Source organism: Podarcis liolepis (genome assembly GCF_965112155.1).
Source record: "Podarcis liolepis genome assembly, chromosome: 7".
Classification (NCBI taxonomy): domain Eukaryota; kingdom Metazoa; phylum Chordata; class Lepidosauria; order Squamata; family Lacertidae; genus Podarcis; species Podarcis liolepis.
The window spans coordinates 24,317,690-24,337,044 of NC_139561.1; the positions used below are offsets into that span (position 1 = coordinate 24,317,690).

General features: G+C 44.4%; 1 protein-coding gene across 1 annotated transcript in view; it reads left to right on the forward strand.

Annotated features, from left to right (window-relative positions):
- PLCH2 (phospholipase C eta 2) overlaps nt 1–19,355 on the forward strand; it is a 118,985-nt gene that overhangs the window by 67,469 nt on the left and 32,161 nt on the right. The window contains exons 12-17 of the mRNA XM_083513372.1: nt 7,000–7,092; nt 9,505–9,605; nt 11,990–12,087; nt 12,490–12,672; nt 14,054–14,161; nt 16,103–16,227. Of these exons, the coding sequence (XP_083369498.1) occupies nt 7,000–7,092; nt 9,505–9,605; nt 11,990–12,087; nt 12,490–12,672; nt 14,054–14,161; nt 16,103–16,227 (708 nt within the window). The remainder of the gene's footprint in view (nt 1–6,999; nt 7,093–9,504; nt 9,606–11,989; nt 12,088–12,489; nt 12,673–14,053; nt 14,162–16,102; nt 16,228–19,355) is intronic.

Sequence of the window (19,355 nt, forward strand, 5' to 3'; positions counted from 1 at the left end):
CTGCACCTGAGTGGCAAAGCATAAAGATCACCTGCCATTTGCTTGGATGTTAGTTAATAAGCTGTTGAGATGAGGTCTGGAGCCTTCCTGAGTCTGTTAAGAAGCTAATTCTGGATGAAAGGTGGGGGCTGGAGGAGATTGCTTCTAATCCCACAATCAAAATCCTTATAGGCTTGTTAAGATATGAGTTTACCAACAGCTGTTGCCTTGAGAGATCTTGAAAGGCTTGTCTATGTTCAGACACTCAGGTAGGGAAGGGGGATAGATTAGATTGATTTCACATTTAAAGGTGAGCCTCTATGATCTGCACTTTCCAAAACAATACGAGAACAAAAACACAGCCACCCCTAAAAAAATTGCAATGCTCAGAATTTTTCAGTACAGTTATCTGGCCCTGCAGTATGTTCAGAAATGCATATACTGGGGTAAAGTGTCCATACAAATGTGATTTGTATGCATTGCGTTAAGGGAAAGATCTTGCAGAAATGTTTATATACTGGGCAAAATTGCACACAGAAAAATGTGTATTAGGAGAAATTTGCACTAAAATGCCGATGAATTTCCCTGAGTATTTTTTAAAAATTGCACACTGAGGTGGTAATGCAAAGAACTGAAGATCAGAGAAATGAGAAACTGGGGGGAACCAAAAATGGGCAGACTCATCCATTCCCCCCCTCAGGCAATTACTGGGGGGCTCCAGCATTACTGGTCTGGACCCCAAGTTATGCCTCCCCTTTCATCAGTTTTCTGTACTCCAGTCAGTGGCAGGCAGGTAGTTCTAGAGGGAGCTGCTATTTGCATTTCCCACAATGCCTTGGAGCAGTGCAATACCTGGGGAGTTGTGGGAAATTAAAACAGCAGCTTCCAGATGCCCAGCCCACATTAGGATGCTATTGTTTGCAAGAAGCCCCACTAGGCCTCCTCTAGCAGACCGAAGGATGACTTTTATCACCCCTGGTGTGGATTAGGACTGGAGGACAGAGAGGTGATATGATAGCCATCTTCAAATATCAGAAGGGCTGTCAAAGGGAGGATGGCTCCAGCTTGTTTTCTGCTACTCCAGAGAGTAAGACCCAAACCAATGGATTCAAATGACAAGAAAGGAGATTGTGGTTAAGCATTAGAAAGAACTTCATGATGGTAAAAGCTGTTTGACAGTGGAACCGGCTCCCTTAGAAGGTGGTGGACTCTCCTTCAGTGGAAGTTTTAAAGCAGAAGTTGAATGGGCATCTGTCAGGGATGCTTCAGTGTTGATTTCTGCATTGCAAAGGGGTTGGACTAGATGTCCCTTGGGGTTCCTTCCAACTTCACAGTGCTATGATTATGAGTCATTTAAGAAGGAAGGGAGGGAGGGAGGGAGGGAGGGAGGGAGGGAGGGAGGGAAAGTGAAAGAAAGAAAAATGTATCTCCAATCTACTTTTTTAGGTAAGTGACAGGTTCAAGGAAACCTCAGCCATAGCCCCATATCGATTTTGGGCCATTTCCAGTTGTCCAGTCATTTCAACCAGACACCTGGAATAGACTCGAAAGAAGCTCCAGTCCCTGAAACTGGCAAACCTAATCTGTTCTCTCTACCCCTCCCACACTTGAGTTTTCACTCTCAGCTCTAAATTTCATGTATGAAGCATTGCAAATTGAACGGCACAGACAAACGCCATGCTTTTCAGCGGATTCACTTCACTCAATTCACCTGCAAGGCGTCATGTTCTAAGTAATCGAGTGACGACAAATCAAATGCAGTTTGTGCTTGTGTGAACAAACCGCTCTGGGAGAGCCCAGCAGTCTTGATGGATTTATTTCACAGAGAGCGAGGGAGAGAGGAAGGGTGAAGGATTGGCTGCCTTTGTCACTGGGGCTCGGCTGTCTCTGTGATGGAGTGCTGCCCTCTAGAGGAGTTATGATTCACGGGCCCCAAAGACTCTCATTCATTTAATTCTGCGTGGGGGTTTTTTCCATCAGTAGAGCTGATTCACAGCATTTGTTCATTTTTTATTTTTTATTTTAAAATGTATTGAAGTCAACATGAGTCTACGCCTTCTGTGTCCCAGTTCCCAGCCAGGTTGGCACCATGGGACCCATGACATTCAGTGACATGTTACAGGAACATGTTATTGTGAACAAGTCCTGTTCAGGGTGTGTGTGTGTGTGTGTGTGTGTGTGTGTGTGTGTGAGAGAGAGAGAGAGAGAGAGAGAGAGAATAATATATTCGATTACCTATTATAATTGCCTTTAGTTCATGTTTTTACATATTTATTTTGAAACAATGTACAATTCATATTTGTCATAGTGATACCCAAGTATTAAAGGTTTTTTTTTTCCAATTTGAAGCCCTGTTTTCTCCAGCAAAACCTTCTGGTTTTCTGTTGTCATATTCTTTGTTAAAATTTTCAATTTCTGGTGGTTCGTCTTAAAACCTGCTAATGTACCAAAGTCATTTAGTTTGTCCGTAAGAGTTCCTGCTCCCTGCAATGGCCTTTCCAGAGTTAACATTGTCATCAGCATATGCTCTTAGTTTCTTTTTTAATCTTTATTGCCACAATCCTCTCATCTTGCCTAATATCTCTAAGCAACACTTCTAGGACCAGAATGAAAAGTAGCAGAGATAACATCCTTGCCTTGTTCCCTTCTGTAAATCCAATTGGGGGAAGATAGCTCTCAGACCTCTTCTTCCACCACCCCAGCCTCCCATTATCCTCAGATTCCCCTGTAGCTACACAGCCACGCAAGGCCATGTGGCTGCAGAGTTGGCTATAGGCCCTTGTCAGACAGCATCTCTGGGGAACAGGGCTGGAGCCACTGGGAGGAAGGCCCTGTCAACCTTCTTAAGCTTTTCTGGGACAACAACTTCCCTTTCTCAGCCCTCAGGCCCCCCTGGGGTCTTGCTTTGTTTGGCTCTACTTAACCTGACCTGACCCTTGTTTCTTCTTTCCCTCTGAGCCCCAGGAGAACAAGATAATGCTTTCTCTTCAGAGCACGTTGTAAGATAAATTGCCTTTTGGCCTCACAACATCCCTGTGATGTAGGTTAGGCTCACGCTGCAGAGCTGGTGTGGTGCGGTGGGTGGAGTGCCGGACTAGGACTTGGGAGACCAGGGTTCATATCCCAACTCAGCTATGAAGCTCACTGGTTGACCTTGGGGCCAGTCACTGCCTCTCAGCCTAACCTACCTCACAGGGTTGTTGTGAGGATAATCTGGGGAAGAGGAGAACCTTGGAGAAAAAGGTGGGGTACAAAATGCAATAAATAAAAATAAACAAAATGCCAGGGGTCATCTGGTGAGCATTGTGGGAGCATGGACACTAATAATAATAATAATAATAATAATAATAATAATAATAATAATAATAATAACAATAATCTATTTTTTATACCCTGCCCATCTGGCTGGGTTTCTCCAGCCAATCTGGGCGGCTTCCAACAGAATATTAAAATACAATAACCTATGAAACATTAAAAGCTTCCCTAAACAGGGCTGCCTTCAGATGTCTTCTAAAAATCTGGTAGTGGTTTTTCTCTTTGACATCTGGTGGGAGGGCGTTCCAAAGGGTGAGTGCCACTACCAAGAAGGCCCTCTGCCTTGTTCCTTGTAACTTGGCTTCTCGCAGCGAGGGAACCGCCAGAAGGCCCTCGGCGCTGGACCTCAGTGTCCGGGCAGAATGATGGGGGTGGAGATGCTTCTTCAGATATACTGGACCGAGGCCGTTTAGGGCTTTAAAGGTCAGCACCTTAGCCTTCCCATCCCTAGTCTGCTCATGACACCAGGGATTGAGAGGCTTATATGAGCAACTTTTTGAAAACAAAACTAGAACCCCAAGATTCTAGGTTGAAATAGTGGCTCAGGTGCAAATTGATGGCTAAAGTAGAACAAAGAAAGCTGGCATTTACCAGGTCAGGCCATTGGTCCATCCAGCTAAGTATTGTCTACCCTGGTGGACAGCTGCTCTCCTCCATGGTTTCAGTTTGGGAACACTCCCAGCCTTACCAGAAGATGTTGGGGATGGAAGCTGAAGTCTTCCGCCTGAAGTGTTAAGAAACCTACCATTGTGTCATGCGCAGAATCAATTGCCTACCGCACACCAGGAGCCACACACTGGGGTGACCTGCATATGCAAAAAACAAATCTACATCAGAGTTGCAAAAGAACTGCATCTCTTAACACTACAACTGGCCAGCAGAGTTCCACACAGACTTGGTGAAAGGCAGCCAGGTCATAGTCACCTTTTGCATCCAAGGAATGCTAGGAGACAAATGTTTAGCAGAAAACCAATTTGGTTGTAGTGGAAAACGGCTTGTCAGGTTGCCAAAGGCTGTTCTACCGACTTATGCACAGCACCGCACTCGCACTCAGTATTCCAACCCCCTCCCAAAACATGCCCTTAATTTGCTGCCTTTAATTTACATGAGAAATTTCCTCTCCGTGATGAAAATTGTCCCCTTCCTATGAATCAACTAAAGCTCTGGTTGCTTAGTCTATCAATTATAACGATGGAAACTTGCTGTCCTTTTAAAGCAGGGCTACGAAAGCTGGTCCTCCAGGTGATGCTTTTGCTCCCATCAGTTTCAGCCAGCGGGGCTGATGCTCAAGGATGATGGTAGCCATTGCAGTCCAGCAAACATCTGGAGGGTCACTGGTTCCCTATTCCTGCTTTAGAGTGTCCCCTCTGCCCAATCACATGAACTTAATTGATGCAAATCTTCCGAAACATTTCCTAGGGATACTGAGTACTGTTTTTAAATGGCCTGGGCTCCCAAGCAACTGGGTGTAAGGTTGCAAGTTGGGGTACCGGTGTGTAGTAGCTAGATCAGAGACCCAATAAAGCTGGCACATCTCATTAGTTGGATCCAAAGCGTTAGTGTTTAAGCTCTCTTTCCCCCTGCAGAAAGAGAGAGGTGGAATCTCTTAGGGTCATGGGCCACATTCAAGAGAAGAGGATACCTTCTCCTTGCCTTGGAAAGCCTAGTTGTTAGAGTGTCTGGCTAGGACTGGGGAGACCCAGGTCCCAATCTCCACTCAGACATGATACTTAGGACAGTCACTGTTTCTCTGCCTGACTAGGATAAGAATAGGGGAGGAGAGAGACTATGTATGCTGCCCTGGACTTCTTGGAAGGAAAGCTGAGAAATAAATGTCATAAATAAATAACTGGCCTCCAGTTAATTTCCACTCTGAGAGACAGGGAGGGATGAGTAGCTATTCTGGCCCTGAAGGCTAAAGCATATGGGCTACCATTCTTAAGAGGGTGGCTATTTGCATAGCAGATTTCTTCTTTTTTCTTTTTAAGTTACGCTGTGTAGTCCTTGCGTGTAGGCTTTCCTTCCGCTAGGCCTCCTAGGAATGGGCCCTGCCTGCTCCCTGGGTCAATCTGAAGCAGGCTTGCTAGTATTATTCCCTGACCTGATTCTTGGTGGCTATTGTTAAGAAGGCAGAACAGCTGAGTAATGCCTCATCTCGTACTGATTTCCTCTTAGCTCTTTTCATTGTTTATGAAGATGCAGGAACACATTTCTTCCCACTGATGTCCATTTAGGGTAGAGCTCTTTCTCTCTCTGTATCTTCAATAATGATGTTTTGATTAGCACCAGGTTGTTTATCTCCCTCCCCACTTTAATGGCACCCATTCCATCCAGGGGATAATCTGTCACCCGAAATGAATAATGCAACGTGGCAAGCTTTAGAAATGGAAATGGGGAGGGCTGAGAACGCAGTCTTTAGTAGCTTACTTTGTTGGATTTTTATTAGCTTTCTTTCCAAATTGTTTATTAATGACTCTGGCTTCCATAGCCGAATGCGCACAGTTAATGAGGAGGCCAGGTGAGTGAGATTTCTGAGAGGCGCGGAGCTTCCATTGGTTGCTGGCATGAGGTGACTAGAGCATAAAAGGCACAGAGGTGATTTCTGCCTCCCTTACACAGTGCCAGCGATCTTGTTTTCCATAATAAAATGAAGTACTTTTTAATAACCAGGAGGTTTCATATGAAAATATCTCTCCTTTTTTAATTCCACACCCCCTGTCCCCTGGACTCGTGTATGTGTAAATTTCATAATGTGTTGTTTCTAAAGATGTACTAAGCCTTCCACACTCAGAACAGCTCAACTCATAAGTGCTCCTGGTCTCTTTCCCAGAGCTTTTAACCAGCCGCCGGGGGCTTCAGGAAAGCTGTTGTATGCAAAATGCATTGCAGAGGTTTTGCTGACATATATTTAAAACAGGACTTACGGGAACCTGTGGCCCTCTGGAAACTTTTGCTGGACTCCAACTCCCATCACTACCACCAGCAAACATAGCCAAATAGTTGGGGACTGAAGGGATTGTAGTCCAGAAATTTCTGGAACATCATGGGTTCCTCGTGAATTCCTATTTCTTGGCAGATCACAACAACACTGTTACAAGCAAGGATCTTTGCATTAGCAACTCAAAAAAACCCACCAGAGTTTTCTACAGATGTCAGCAAAGACAACAGTATTTAGACTCTGTTGTTAATCTCGGTTTGTACTGATCATTATTAGTGATTTATATATTATTAGTGATGTTATTAGTGTTAAAATTTGTCTCTGCTTCTTTTGTGCTTGTCCTAGCAAGTATCCAGATTTGCTACTGATTTGTGCTTGTACCAATTTCTGGTGTTTGCTAGGCGCTGTAGCTTTTGCCCAGTTGATGCCATACAGGGTTGTTGTGAGGATAAAAAGCTGGTATAAACTGCCCTGAGCTTCCTAAAGGAAAGGTAGAATAAAAAAGCATTCTACTTTTTTCCCCCCAAAAAAGAAAAAATATATGTTAAAAGATGACTAGGGAGGTATTCTTTCTGTAGGAGACATGCTACTTAATGAAATGGCACTTTCGTACTCTGGTACCAGGAAGCATCGGAAAGTCTGAAATGCTATGCAAGGATGTTTAAAACAGTGTATTCTGTGTACATCTGTCAGGCTGTCCACCTGCCTTCCTGTCAGTCCGTCTTGTCATTGACAGTCTTGCATGTTGTCCTTCTTTGCTATTGTAGAACAAACATGAGGAGGATGTGGAATCCGGGGAGGATGCTGTCATCAACAAACGCCACAACCGATCGCTGATGGGGAGTTTTTCCAAGCGCAAGGTTATTCATTTATTCATAGGAATAGACACAAATTATCCTGCTTTCCCTGAAAAAGTCCAAACATCCAAGCCATTTAAAAATTTAGAACAGAAAGGGGCAACCAGTAAGGGATCACATAGTGAATATGACGTCACAGTGCTATGCAGCCTGTCATGGTTGTCAAGGCTGCACCCTTCATTTTCTCTTAAGCACCCTTTCTTTAGATTGAAACTGACATGAGACTGATGCACATTCTAAAGTAACACCAATGTGGACCTCAAAAGCTACATTTAAGAGCAGGGCTGTGCTGAGTGTTCCCCCCTCCATGTTTATTTTTGCCCGGAGGGGAGAGAGATAAAGTTCTGAGAACCGCTTACATTTTTATGGGAAAGGTTTTGAGGCGCAAATGTTGCCATTTTTTTTGGTGCTGCTGTGGTGCCATTTTTTCCCCTTCCCAGAGTGCCCCCAGGCAATCAGGGATCACATAAGAAACATGATGGGCTCCCTGTTTGTCCCTTTTGAAATTTGCCCCACATGAAAGCAGGGGAGCTTGGGGGGCAGCTGCATGGAAACATCCAAAGGGGTTGTACAAACTAGTACAAACTATGACCCTACCGGCAGTGTAGTACCCTATCACTTTAAGCAGCCATATTTTCCCCCAAATAATCCTGGGAACTGTAGTTTGTTGAAGGCGCTGAGAGTTGAGACACCTATCCTCCCCTACAGTTACTAGTAGGGCTGGCCCACTCACAGGGCAAGGTGAGGCAACTGCGTCAGGCAGCAAGATCCACAAGACACCACAGCCTGATGCAGAGCTTTCTTCCCACCTTGTTCCTGATGTAGATATTACCTCAGCTCTTCTTCCCTGGTGGTGGGAATCCACTTCAGGTGCCGAAATGTCTTGGGCTGGCTCTGATTCCTACAGTAATAATAATAATAATAATAATAATAATAATAATTTATTACGGCCATAGGCCCATACAGATTCCTACAGTTTCCTGGGAGGATTAAACCACTCTTGGAGGAGAATAGGGTGCTCCTAACGACTCTCAGCAACATTAGCAAACCACAGTTGCCAGGAATCTTTGGAAGCAGTCAGTTAGAGTGTGCTGCCAATAACACCAATGCTGCAGATTCACTTCCTGTAAGGGACAGCTGCATATTCCTGCATCGCAAGGGGGTTTGCACTAGATGATCCTCAGGACTCTTCCAACTCCATGATTCAAGACTGATCTATGATTCTATGAAATGCAAATAGGGCCAATGTTAGGGTAATTGTCTCCACAAATACTGTTATTGTTAATGTTATCTGTTGCTCGTTGTTACAGCAGTTTCAGTGTGCGCTGTGTTTTAGAGTGTTTCATAAGAAGAAAATACACATCTCTGCCCTAGCCTTTTTCTTTTTCTTTTCTCCAACACAATTTTATATACCAGAACAAAATAGCTCTAAATAGCTTGCACTAAACCATTCAGTTAAAATACCAATAAAGTAAATTACATGACAACATTTATATTATAAACTAATTATTATTCTTATTTTTAAAAAATAAAAAATAGACGCACTAAAATCAGATGTCAAAAATCCACACTAAAATTACATGCCTGAATAGGCTCGCTGGAAGAAAAAAAAGGTTTTTATCAGGCTCTGAAAACAATACAGTGCCTTATATCAATGGGCAAAGAGTTTCAACACACCAAAAGATCGATTCTTTGCAAGTTCAAGTTGAACCACAATGTTGCCAGTGCTAGTTTGAACTTGCTATCAGAATGCAAGGACCCTGTTCTTTCATTCTAATCGAATGCCTTTTACACCTCGCTCCAGTTGGTGACTCATGTTGGCCTAGTAAAACAGAAAGTAGATACCGCAAGCATGAAGTGTGCCTCTTCCCTGGGTGTACACTAGGAGGAAATCGTGCCTTCATCATGCTGCCTTCCAGCTCTCTTACTAATAACCAGTGGAACCTACCACAAAATGTTGCAGTGAGGGAGTGCTGCTGTACAGGGTTTGGGACATGCCCATTTCCAGGATACTCCATTCCAACCCCCTCCCTACAACAGCCAGTTGGCATTCCAGGCCCACTGAGCATGCTCAGTCCTCATTGGGTGGCTTTGAGGGTGGGGTGGAGATCTTCCTCTCAGGGCGCTCTTCCTCCTGAATATTTTTGTACTTCTTCAAACTTGGGGCCCCCTCAAGCTTTCCAATGCCTCTCTCTTATATATGGTGGTTGCCATATGGCCGTGTAGGCAAACGGCACTCGCACTGGAAGGATTCTCTCCCCGAAGCACAGTCTCTCTGAGGAGTTACCTATGCCTTGTGGTATGTTTCCATTTGATAAGATGGGCCTCTGTATCCACACCTGGGCCTGCATGGATATATGCAAATGTCACCTGTGACTTGCTTTAACTCTGGATGTGTCTCCCCAATTGGTGCAGAAAAAAGGAAGCAAACTGAAAAGGGCATCAAGTCTGGAAGAGGGTGAGGATGACCTTGACTGTCAAGGGAACTTAGCCAGAGGCTCGGTACATTACAGCAAGTAAGTGGCAATGCCCTTTCTTTGAACAGATACATGTGCAGAACGACTTTGCCTAAATGGACTGGTTTCTTGATCAAGTCTAACCGGATGGGACAGAGACAGTGAAATGGAATGGGTTTAGGGCGGGATGTGTGTGTGTGTGTGAGAGAGAGAGATGTTTGTAGGCCTTGTGACTGCAGATAATTTTTAAAACATACAGACCTAGGGGGGGAAAGCTCAGGATTTTCTGAGACAGAGCTCAAGTCTGGAGCATCGAGAGTAAAACATGACTTTCCACATGAGCAAAGAGCATTTAACTCACTACCAGCTAAGCACATCCTCCTGCCATACCTGAAGGGTGGAGGATGGTCTGGAGCAGGCATAGGCAAACTCAACCCTCCAGATGTTTTGGGACTACAACTCCCATCATCCCTAGCTGATAGGACCAGTGGTCAGGGATGATGGGAATTATAGTCCCAAAACTTCTGGAGGGCCGAGTTTGCCTATGCCTGGTCTGGTCTGGAGGAAAATCTGAAGAGGCCTTAAACTGAGTAAGACCATTGGTTCATCTAACTCAGCATTATCCACACTGACTGGCAGGGTTTAAGAAAAGGGTGCTTCCCAGCTCCACCTGGAGATGCTGGACCTGGACTTGGAACCTTCTGCATACACAACCAATGTTCCACCACAGAGCTCCAGAATGCTGCCTTATCCCCAGTCAGACCATTGGTCCATCTAGGTCTCTATTGCTTACACTAGCCTTTCCCAAACTTGGATCTCCAGTTGTTTTCGGACTACAATTCCCATCACCCCTGACCATTGGTCTTGCTAGCTAGGGATGGTGGGAGTTGTAGTCCAGAAACAGCTGGAGACCCAAGTTCAGGAAACCCTGGTTTACACCGTCAGTGGCTTTCCAGTGTTCAGGCAGAGGTCTTTCCCACTCCTAGCCTTACCTGAAGATGCTAGGGGGGAGGCGGGCGGGGTTTGAACCTGGGACTTTCTGTATGCAAAGTTGGTGTTTTTGTCGCTTGAGCTGCAACCAGATGAAGTATCTGGGCAAGATGGAGTTCCACCATGCTTTTCTTTATTCCAATCTGTGATTAAATCTCCGGAGTCCAGATAATCCACCTACCTACTCACTCAGGGCTGATCCAAGATGTTTTGCTGCCTCTGGTGAAAGACAACATGGGGCCACCTCACCCTGTTCCTCATCCAGAAGCTGACCAGATTGATAGTTGACACTTACTTCAGCCTTGGTGATGGGACATGGACTTCTACCATCCCGCAGAGCATCAGGCTAATTTAGGCATACACAGCTCTATCTTGCGACACCTCGCCACCATTCCCTTCCCCCAGAATCTGCCAACTACCTCATGCAAGGGCCGGCCCTGCATGTGCTTCATAGCTAGAGATGTGAGAAGGTATCCTTTCTCCTTCTGCCCTGCATTTCTCACACAGAGCACAGTTTCCCTTTCACTGCACTTCATCTCCCACTCAGAACTACATCATTTCTCGTGCTATCTGCTGTGGAGGAATTATATGAGTGGTTATGCAAGTTACATTGACTGGGATTCAACTTGTGAGTCCCAAGAGTGGAAGCCATGTGCACCCCAAAATTGGCTTGGGGTGTCAAATGGGAGAACTCCTGGAACAGGAAGAGGGGGGAATCGATCCATCTAGCAAACTGCAAATGCTAGCCATGACAGAACAATTGCTTTGTGACGTTAAATTTCCTCCCGTCGCCATTATTTTGCTCCACTCCATTAATTTCAGTGCAAAGGAAACACAACGCAAATGGAGGGCAGGGGGACATAATCAATTACATATCGTTTGCAGATTGAAAGCCACAGCAGCAGCAAATACTGATTGTATTTGCGGGATTGATTTCCATTCTGGACCTAGGGCGAAGGAACGAATATTGGCAATTTCCATTCCTGTTTCTCCAACATCCCTATCCATGATTGAAGTGGACTGGTTTGTGCAAATGCACACCAACTGCCTCATCTGCAAAACTCCAGACACAGAGTATACCTGCTTGTGGTCATTCCCAGTCAGAGTAGACCGTACTGAGCCAGATGAACTGAATTGGTGCATAGTAGCTCTTCAAACACCCATTATGAGCACCTGTAGCTGAGCGATAGAGCACATGATTTTGTGTGCGGAAAGTCTCAGGTGCTGTTTGGTGCTAAAGTTTAATCAGAACAGCTTAGAGTTGATTTGACAATGACAGCATTTTGTGTTCTATTTCCATGGGTACCTATTGTTTCATCAACTGCTACACACGTTGCCTTCTCCTCCAGTCCTTTGTTTGCTTGTTTCTTGTCGCTGCTGAGGATCTCTGTTCTCTTAATTCCCCAACCCCCCTGGATCGGAACTGACGAGCGCAATGTGCTTTGTTCCCATAGAACAAACCGACAGAAGAAAACCATGAAATTATCCCGAGCGCTCTCCGACCTGGTGAAATACACTAAATCCGTTGGGATCCATGACGTAGAATCTGAAGGTAGGTGGTCTGCTATAAAGACGAAATAAGAAGAGAAACTGGGGGTAACCTTGCAGGTATACACTGCAGTCCCGTGCACCTTTGCCTAGAAGCAGGGACGGGGAAGAAGGCCTCAGTTTCTGTTCCACTCTGTATTCATCACACACAGCCCTGCTTCTGTTCTGCTGCAGCTCATCTTCCACCCAAAATTATGTTATTCATCACTGTCTGCTGTGGCAGAATTATGTAACAAGTATAATTTACATTGTTGTTATGTTATTCCACCGCATTCATTTTAGTGTAAAGGAAATGCAATGCAAATATGTAGTCCCTTGTGATCCGAAGACAGAAACATCAGTGGATGCCGGTCGTATTTGTTAAATAACTAAAAAAGGCAATGCACTCTCCCCGCCTTTGTTCCAGTCTCTTCCAGTTGGCAAGTCTCCTCTTTCAGCGAAACGAAAGCTCACCAGATCCTCCAGCAAAAGCCGGCCCAGTATCTGCGCTTCAACCAACACCAGCTATCGCGAATCTACCCTTCCTCCTATCGCGTGGACTCCAGTAATTACAACCCTCAGCCCTTCTGGAATGCTGGGTGCCAACTGGGTAAGGAGGAGCCAGAGGCAAAGCTTTGAAGAACGAGGAAGGTAGATGGGAAAGCTGTCAATTGGATGCTGTTTTGCCTACAAAGTCTGCTGTGTTTAAAACAAAGCGGAAACTTGCTTTGAAGAAGCTTATTTTTCCACGGAACCTTCATCCAATTTGTGGGGCCAAAACGTTTCCCCGCACACTTTTCATTGTGCGAGTAACGCATAAGTAGACCCACATGGTAGCCTTTCTAGGACATGGTCACAAATGGCCACCTGTGCTATGTCCCCAAATTTCAGCCAGTTGCCACGCACAGTATTTCTTCTGGAAACAAAAACAAAATCGCCTGCAGCATAAAATGACCCTGGAATGCATTTAATTCTGCCTTTGGGGTGCATTTGCTACCACAGCCCCATGTTAGCAGATTGGGGTAGTAAAAACACCCTACAGGCTTTTCATAGACAAATGGTCAGGGAAAAGTTGAGAAATTGGCAAGTCACCTTTGACCAAAAAGATGTTACCTGTTCTGGATGGAGTTGCACTCCTCTGAAGGAGCAAGTGTGTAGCTTGTGGGTCCTCCTGGATATATCTTTGTTGCTGGAGGCCCAAGTGGGCTAGTGTGTGCCTTTTGCCAGCTTTGTCTAGTTCACCAACTGCAGACATTCCTGAATAGGAACAGCATGCAGTCCATGTATTTGTAACCTCAAGGCTGGATTACTGTACCGCTCTACATGCAGGGCAGCCCTTGGGTCTGGTGCAGAATTCCCCCAGATCATAGCCTTCTGCAGGAAAATAGGTCTTAGCATAAAATTACAACATTTCCGCTAAAAATAGGAACCCGTTAAAACCTACTTGAACTTGCTTTCATGGGAGGTAATTTTTTCCTTGGCAATATTGAATTAAGTACTTTCTGAGTTTATTTCTATATTCGCTTGCAATGCTTGCTCTCAGATAAGATGTTAATTTTACCCATTGCAGCCAAAACTTTATTAATTGGGCAGCCTATCACTCCTTTGCAAATTTGCATGCTTTAGCATATTCGGTCTCCTCTGCTTTCTTCTGCCCTTTTCCGTGCAGCGTGCTGATTCAGCTCCATCTCTCAAAAGTGAGAAAAGTAGCGGAACACCACAACTCTTCACATCAGGGATATTGCACAAAATAATATATATGTATATCTAGATATATTTACTCGCTCTCAGTTTTCTTTCTTCTGCCTGGATCCGTGGCATCAAGAAGTCTATCCAGTCGCTTTCGCCTTCAAACGTGGCTCTATGTCATTTTGCTCTGACAGCTTTGCTTTCAGAAATGTGTTCAGCAATTTATCACCCCTCTCTCTCTCTCTCTCTCTCTCTCTCTCTCTCTCTCTCTCTCTCTCTCTCCACCCTTCCAAATATTGTAGTTGCTCTAAACTACCAGTCAGAGGGGAGAATGCTTCAGTTGAACCGAGCCAAGTTCAGTGCCAATGGAAACTGTGGCTACGTCCTCAAACCCAAGTGTATGTGTCAAGGTAAGGGGAATTCAGATCTCAGCTTTAACTAATGATGGTACCGTTATTACAAGCGTGCGCTGCAGCAAAATGTTGCAGTGCATTTTCACCTTTTAAACAGGAGTGTGCCTGTTCAGGGTTGTAGCTAGTCAACCACGCTGTCCCCAAGGACCCCCCCCCCCATTTCCTTCCCTACCCCCAGAGTTTCAACTGACATTTAGCATTCTGTGGTCAAAAAAATTAAAGAACAGAATCCCCATGCCGATCCACAGACCGTCCACGGGCTGGATCCCGAGGGCAATTGGGCCGGATCCGGCCCGCAGACCATAGTTTGCCGACCCCTGTTACATTATATATTAATATTGCTTATTTATTATGATTATTTTCGGAAGGTAAAATTAAAAATTAGTTTTCCAAAAGCAGTTTATGTGCTTCTTCATCAAACGTAGGTTTACCAAGCTTCAGTGTTGTCCAGATTTGATTCCTCACATCAAGGAACATATTTTAAAGACCCCTCACTGAAGAAATTTGCAAAAAACAAAATAAAAATGGAGTCAAAGGCGAGAAGTCAATGTTTAAAGAGAAATGTATAACAAATTTGGAATCTAGAATATATATGTAAAGATTTTAAAGTTTAATTTTATTAAAAAACTGATTCCGAAAAGAAATTGGCAAACATAAAGTTTCACTGTCTGAGATGGCACATCCTAATAAGATAGGAAGATAGGAATCTGCCTTCTACAGAGTCAGACCATTGATCCATCTCCCTTAGTACTGTCTGCACTGACTGGCAGAGGCTCTTCCGGGTCTCAGACCGGGGCCAATTCCCAGCTCTAGCTGGAGATTCCAGGTTCTGAACTTGAGACCTCCTGCATGCAATGCAGAAGCTCTAACACTGAGCTGCAGCCCTTTCACAAAGATAAGGAAGGATAAATGTGAGCAGATGCCCATGTTCCTAAAGCTAACTAATGGAGTCAGACCATTGGCTCATCTATACCTGTGCAGTTTCCCCTGGCCAGCAACAGATCTCCAAGGTTTTGGACATGGGACATCCCCCAATCTAGCTGGGTATGCTAGGAACTGAACCCAGGGGCTTCTGCATGCAAAGCAGATGCTCTACCCTGCAGGCTTTCAAAACCCCTTCAATCCAGATTGTACTCTGTTCCTCGTTCACACTGAGCCTTTCCTTGCTTATTGGCTCACCTGTGATGGATCTGTGTCTTTCTTCACCTACTTAAGACCCGTTATCTGCTCTCCTGCACATGGCAGCCGAAGCAGGCATTTTGAACAGGGCTGAGCCATTGGCATTGCCTTCACACTGTGCTTCATTGTCTTGGTTGTCTGCAAACCACTGGGCTCTGATTAAATTAATGAAATCTTGCTGTCTTGGCTCTGCTGACAAGCCTCTTGTCCTCTCTGCTGCTGCCTGTGTTTCTACAAAACGAGAGATGTGCACTTCTTGTTATCCCTGTATCTCATCACAGGCTTGGAAGAATTAGTCTGTGTCATTAACTTCGAATTTACTGCCTAACAAGGCAGCTTCTTTCTCGCCTTTTGCTGGCCTGTAAACGGCATTTTGTGTTTGTCTGGTTGTAATTTAGTAGCCAATCTGTGATCGCAATAATAAAGACTGATTGATTGACTTTTTCTTTCTCTCCGCTGCCCACTCCCCAGAAGAAGGAATCGTATCTGTTTGATTTTCACATTCTAGACTAACAAGCCTCATTTGCAGCAGCACTGCTTGGGGATTCCAGCAAAACCCAAACGGATCAATGCCGTTTCAAAATGAGCGCAGTTGGGAGAGTTTCCGTTTGCAGAGTAGACAACAGTCTGGCTCAGTATTAAGGGAGCTTCCTGTGTCAATGGAACAGCGTGTCTGGAAGTTGATGCACGTATTGCACATTTTGCAAACAACTTAGCTCTGCCTTAAATCTCTGCGTATGTTCTGCGAACCTTTCTCAGGGATCTTCAACCCAAATTCTGAAGACCCACTGCTTGGCCAGATGAAGAAGCAGCTCGTGTTGCGAATCATCAGCGGGCAGCAGCTTCCCAAGCCCAAGGACTCCATGCTGGGAGACAGAGGAGAGGTATGGACCTGTTGAGAGAGGTGCAGAGAGATCTGGGGAGAGCACAGCGACATCTGCTTGCAACACAGCCACTGTGTGCTGAGAGCCCTCTGGCAGCAGCTGTCAGAACAAATTGCTGTAGGCAGAATCTTAGTGCCAGTGACTGCCACAGCTCCACTCGCTTTTACAACTTGCCTTTACTTAAGCCTAGCCTCCAGTACTGCTAAGTTAAGTGGAATTGTTAAGTGGGAAAAGACAATCACAGGTGACAATGAGCAAGAATTTCAATTCGATTCTCACTTAATAATAATAATAATAATAATAATAATAATAATAAATTTTATTTATACCCCACCCTCCCTGGCCAGAGCTGGGCTCTAACACCAGTAAAATTATGATAAAAACATAATGGGGGGGGGGGAAACAACAACAAAATGATTTAAAATACAGGTTAAAATGCAATTTAAAATGCAGCCTCATTTTAAAAGTAGCCCATGGATCGAAACCGTAAGGGGAGGGGAAACATAAGGGTCAGACGGAGTCCAAACCAAAGGCCAGGTGGAACAGCTCTGTCTTGCAGGCCCTGAGGAAAGATGTCAAGTCCCGCAGGGCCCTAGTCTCTTGTGACAGAGCGTTCCACCAAGTCGGGGCCAGTACTGAAAAGGCCCTGGCCCTAGTTGAGACTTAAAGGCAAGCTTACATAAATGGCACTTTCTGAAACACGGGGGAGAACTTTCTGGTGGTATGAGCTGTTTAACAGTGGGATGGACTGCTTTGGAAAGTGGCGGGCTCTCTTTCATTGGAGGTTTCTAAACAGAGGTAGGATGGCCACTTGTGAGGAATGCTTTAGTTGAGATCCCTGCGTTGCAGAGGGTCGGGCCAGATGACCTTTAGAGTCCCTTCCACCTCTACAGTTCTATGATTCTATGAAACAATGCTCAGACTGAAACACAACCATCCTTCGGAGTTTTCCCTTCTGCTAATTTTGCTACGCAGTTCTCCAGCCAAGTAAAATGTGCAAACGCACATAAGAGTAGAGTGTGCATATAAATGCATGTATTAGTGGAAATGATAAACAAAAAATGCATTTTATTAGGGGAAATTGCTTTGAAAAGAATGTGTGTATTATGAGAAATTCACACTAAAACACTGATGGTTTTTTTTGCGAGAACATGTATGTATGTATACTCTTTATGCATACGCATGTGTGTAATGAACTGTTTGCAGAGTTCTTAAAATGGGCTTTTATCTTTGCAGTCCTTTCTGATTACGGGTTTGGACTGGGGTGGAGTGGGGGGTGGATACTTCCTGCGGCCTCCTTTTTTTTGGTTTTTGGGGACAAATTATGCAACACGTTTCTTCCTCCCTGAGACTAGCAGGTGCTCAGCCTTTTCTCTTTGTGCAAAGAGGGACCGACTTTGCTTTCTTGTCCACAGAGTGCCTTTGGGGAGATGGCTGAGCGCTGCCAAGATGCTCAATCAATGTGGCAGGAGCCCTATTCATGCCACTTCACAGGGAAGAAAAGGGGTTGGGGGGGACGGGTTGGGAAACACCTCCAAAGGAGAGCCAAGTTTAAACCCAGAAACTCACTGTAAATATTTATAAAGCTGCTGGGTTTGTCAGCCAAGATGGATGGGGCTTCATTAGTGCACCTCTTGGTATCTGTTTGCATAGTGTCAAACCCCCAGTACAGGGTTTTTTTTTGGGGGGACAGTATTGGCCTTTACACTTTTTCACTGGGTGCAAAGGGGGGAAGGGGAAGTCAACTATGTGGGTCGTCTCCTCTCCCTCATCTCTCCAGTTGTTAGTTGGTTTCTCAATCGAAAAGCAACTTCAAGTATCCATTCTGAGAGGGTTGGATGCTTTTGACTTGACACTGGGTGCAGGATGCTTGAGTACAAAATACAGGCTCAATGCTGTATTTTCTGAATTTTGATTCCTTCGTGATGTCCACTTCCTTGTATTTGATATTTCAGCTGCACTTAATTCACATTTAGATCTTGAATGAGGCATGTGTGTGTTTTGCACTCAGGGTAGGCCTTTCCCCGTTCCCAGGGCACCACCACAGCTGTGGAACAGGTTTCACAGGGAAGCCTTTATCTGAATTTAGGCTGAAATTGGAACTAAGGCCCATAGCTGTCAACGTTTCCCTTTTTTTTTAAAAAAAAATCATATTTATTAAAGTTTCCAAAGTACAAAAAATAAAAATACCAAGAAAAAATAAAAATAAAATACATTTGAAACCTTACTTTCATTACCAACTTTCTGGGACTCCCCCATCCCCCTCCCTACCGTATTCCCCTTTCATTAATTTAGTTCTACAAGCGCTCACTCCCAATTTAAAACTTAGTTTGTTTAACCCACTATTCAAATTAAAATTATACAATCATTCCACCATCCCTCATCATTAACAGAAAGCAAAAAAGATTTTTTCCCCGAGGTCCGCCCCAGTTTCCTTCCACAAATTCCCTTTTTTTTAATAAACACGTCCAATCAAAATAAGATGATATACAAAAAGCTATATAAAGATAGAAAAGATAAAAAATATATAAGGATTCAAAAAGTAGTTACACAGCCTTTGGATTCTAAATCTCCCCCCCCCTTCCCCGGTTTGAATTCCCCATGTCCATCAGTCTGTCTGTTGTCAGCCTGGAAATCTTAGATCCATAATCAGATTTTTCCCCAGTTCCACCTTGCCAGTTTTTTTAAAATTTATTTATTTTTATGATCTTTAACTTCAAACATCCAATCTAAAAACGGCCCCAAAGGGCCTTTAACTTCCTTGGTCTTTAAGGCTCCCCCCATTGTTCTTTCCATGTCGTAGTCAGTCCTTTGTTCTTTTTTTCTCACTTTCTCAAGTTTCTTGTCCTGTTTCGCTGCTAAAACGTTCTAATTCAGAAATTTGGTACCTCTACAGGGGTTATTGTTGTTCAGGAACAAAAACTTACGTCCAGTCCCTTCCTTTCTTCAATAGAAAATTCTATTGTCTCCTTTAATATAAACACTCCTGTAGACGAAATACTGTTTCAGTTTTGCAGCTTTCCCAGGAGATAACAAGTCCTGTACGATTCCAAGAGTATTTTTCCACTTACGACCGTTCTTGTAATGTCCCGAAACCCCTCTAGGGGGATTGTGATAACTTTGTTTCC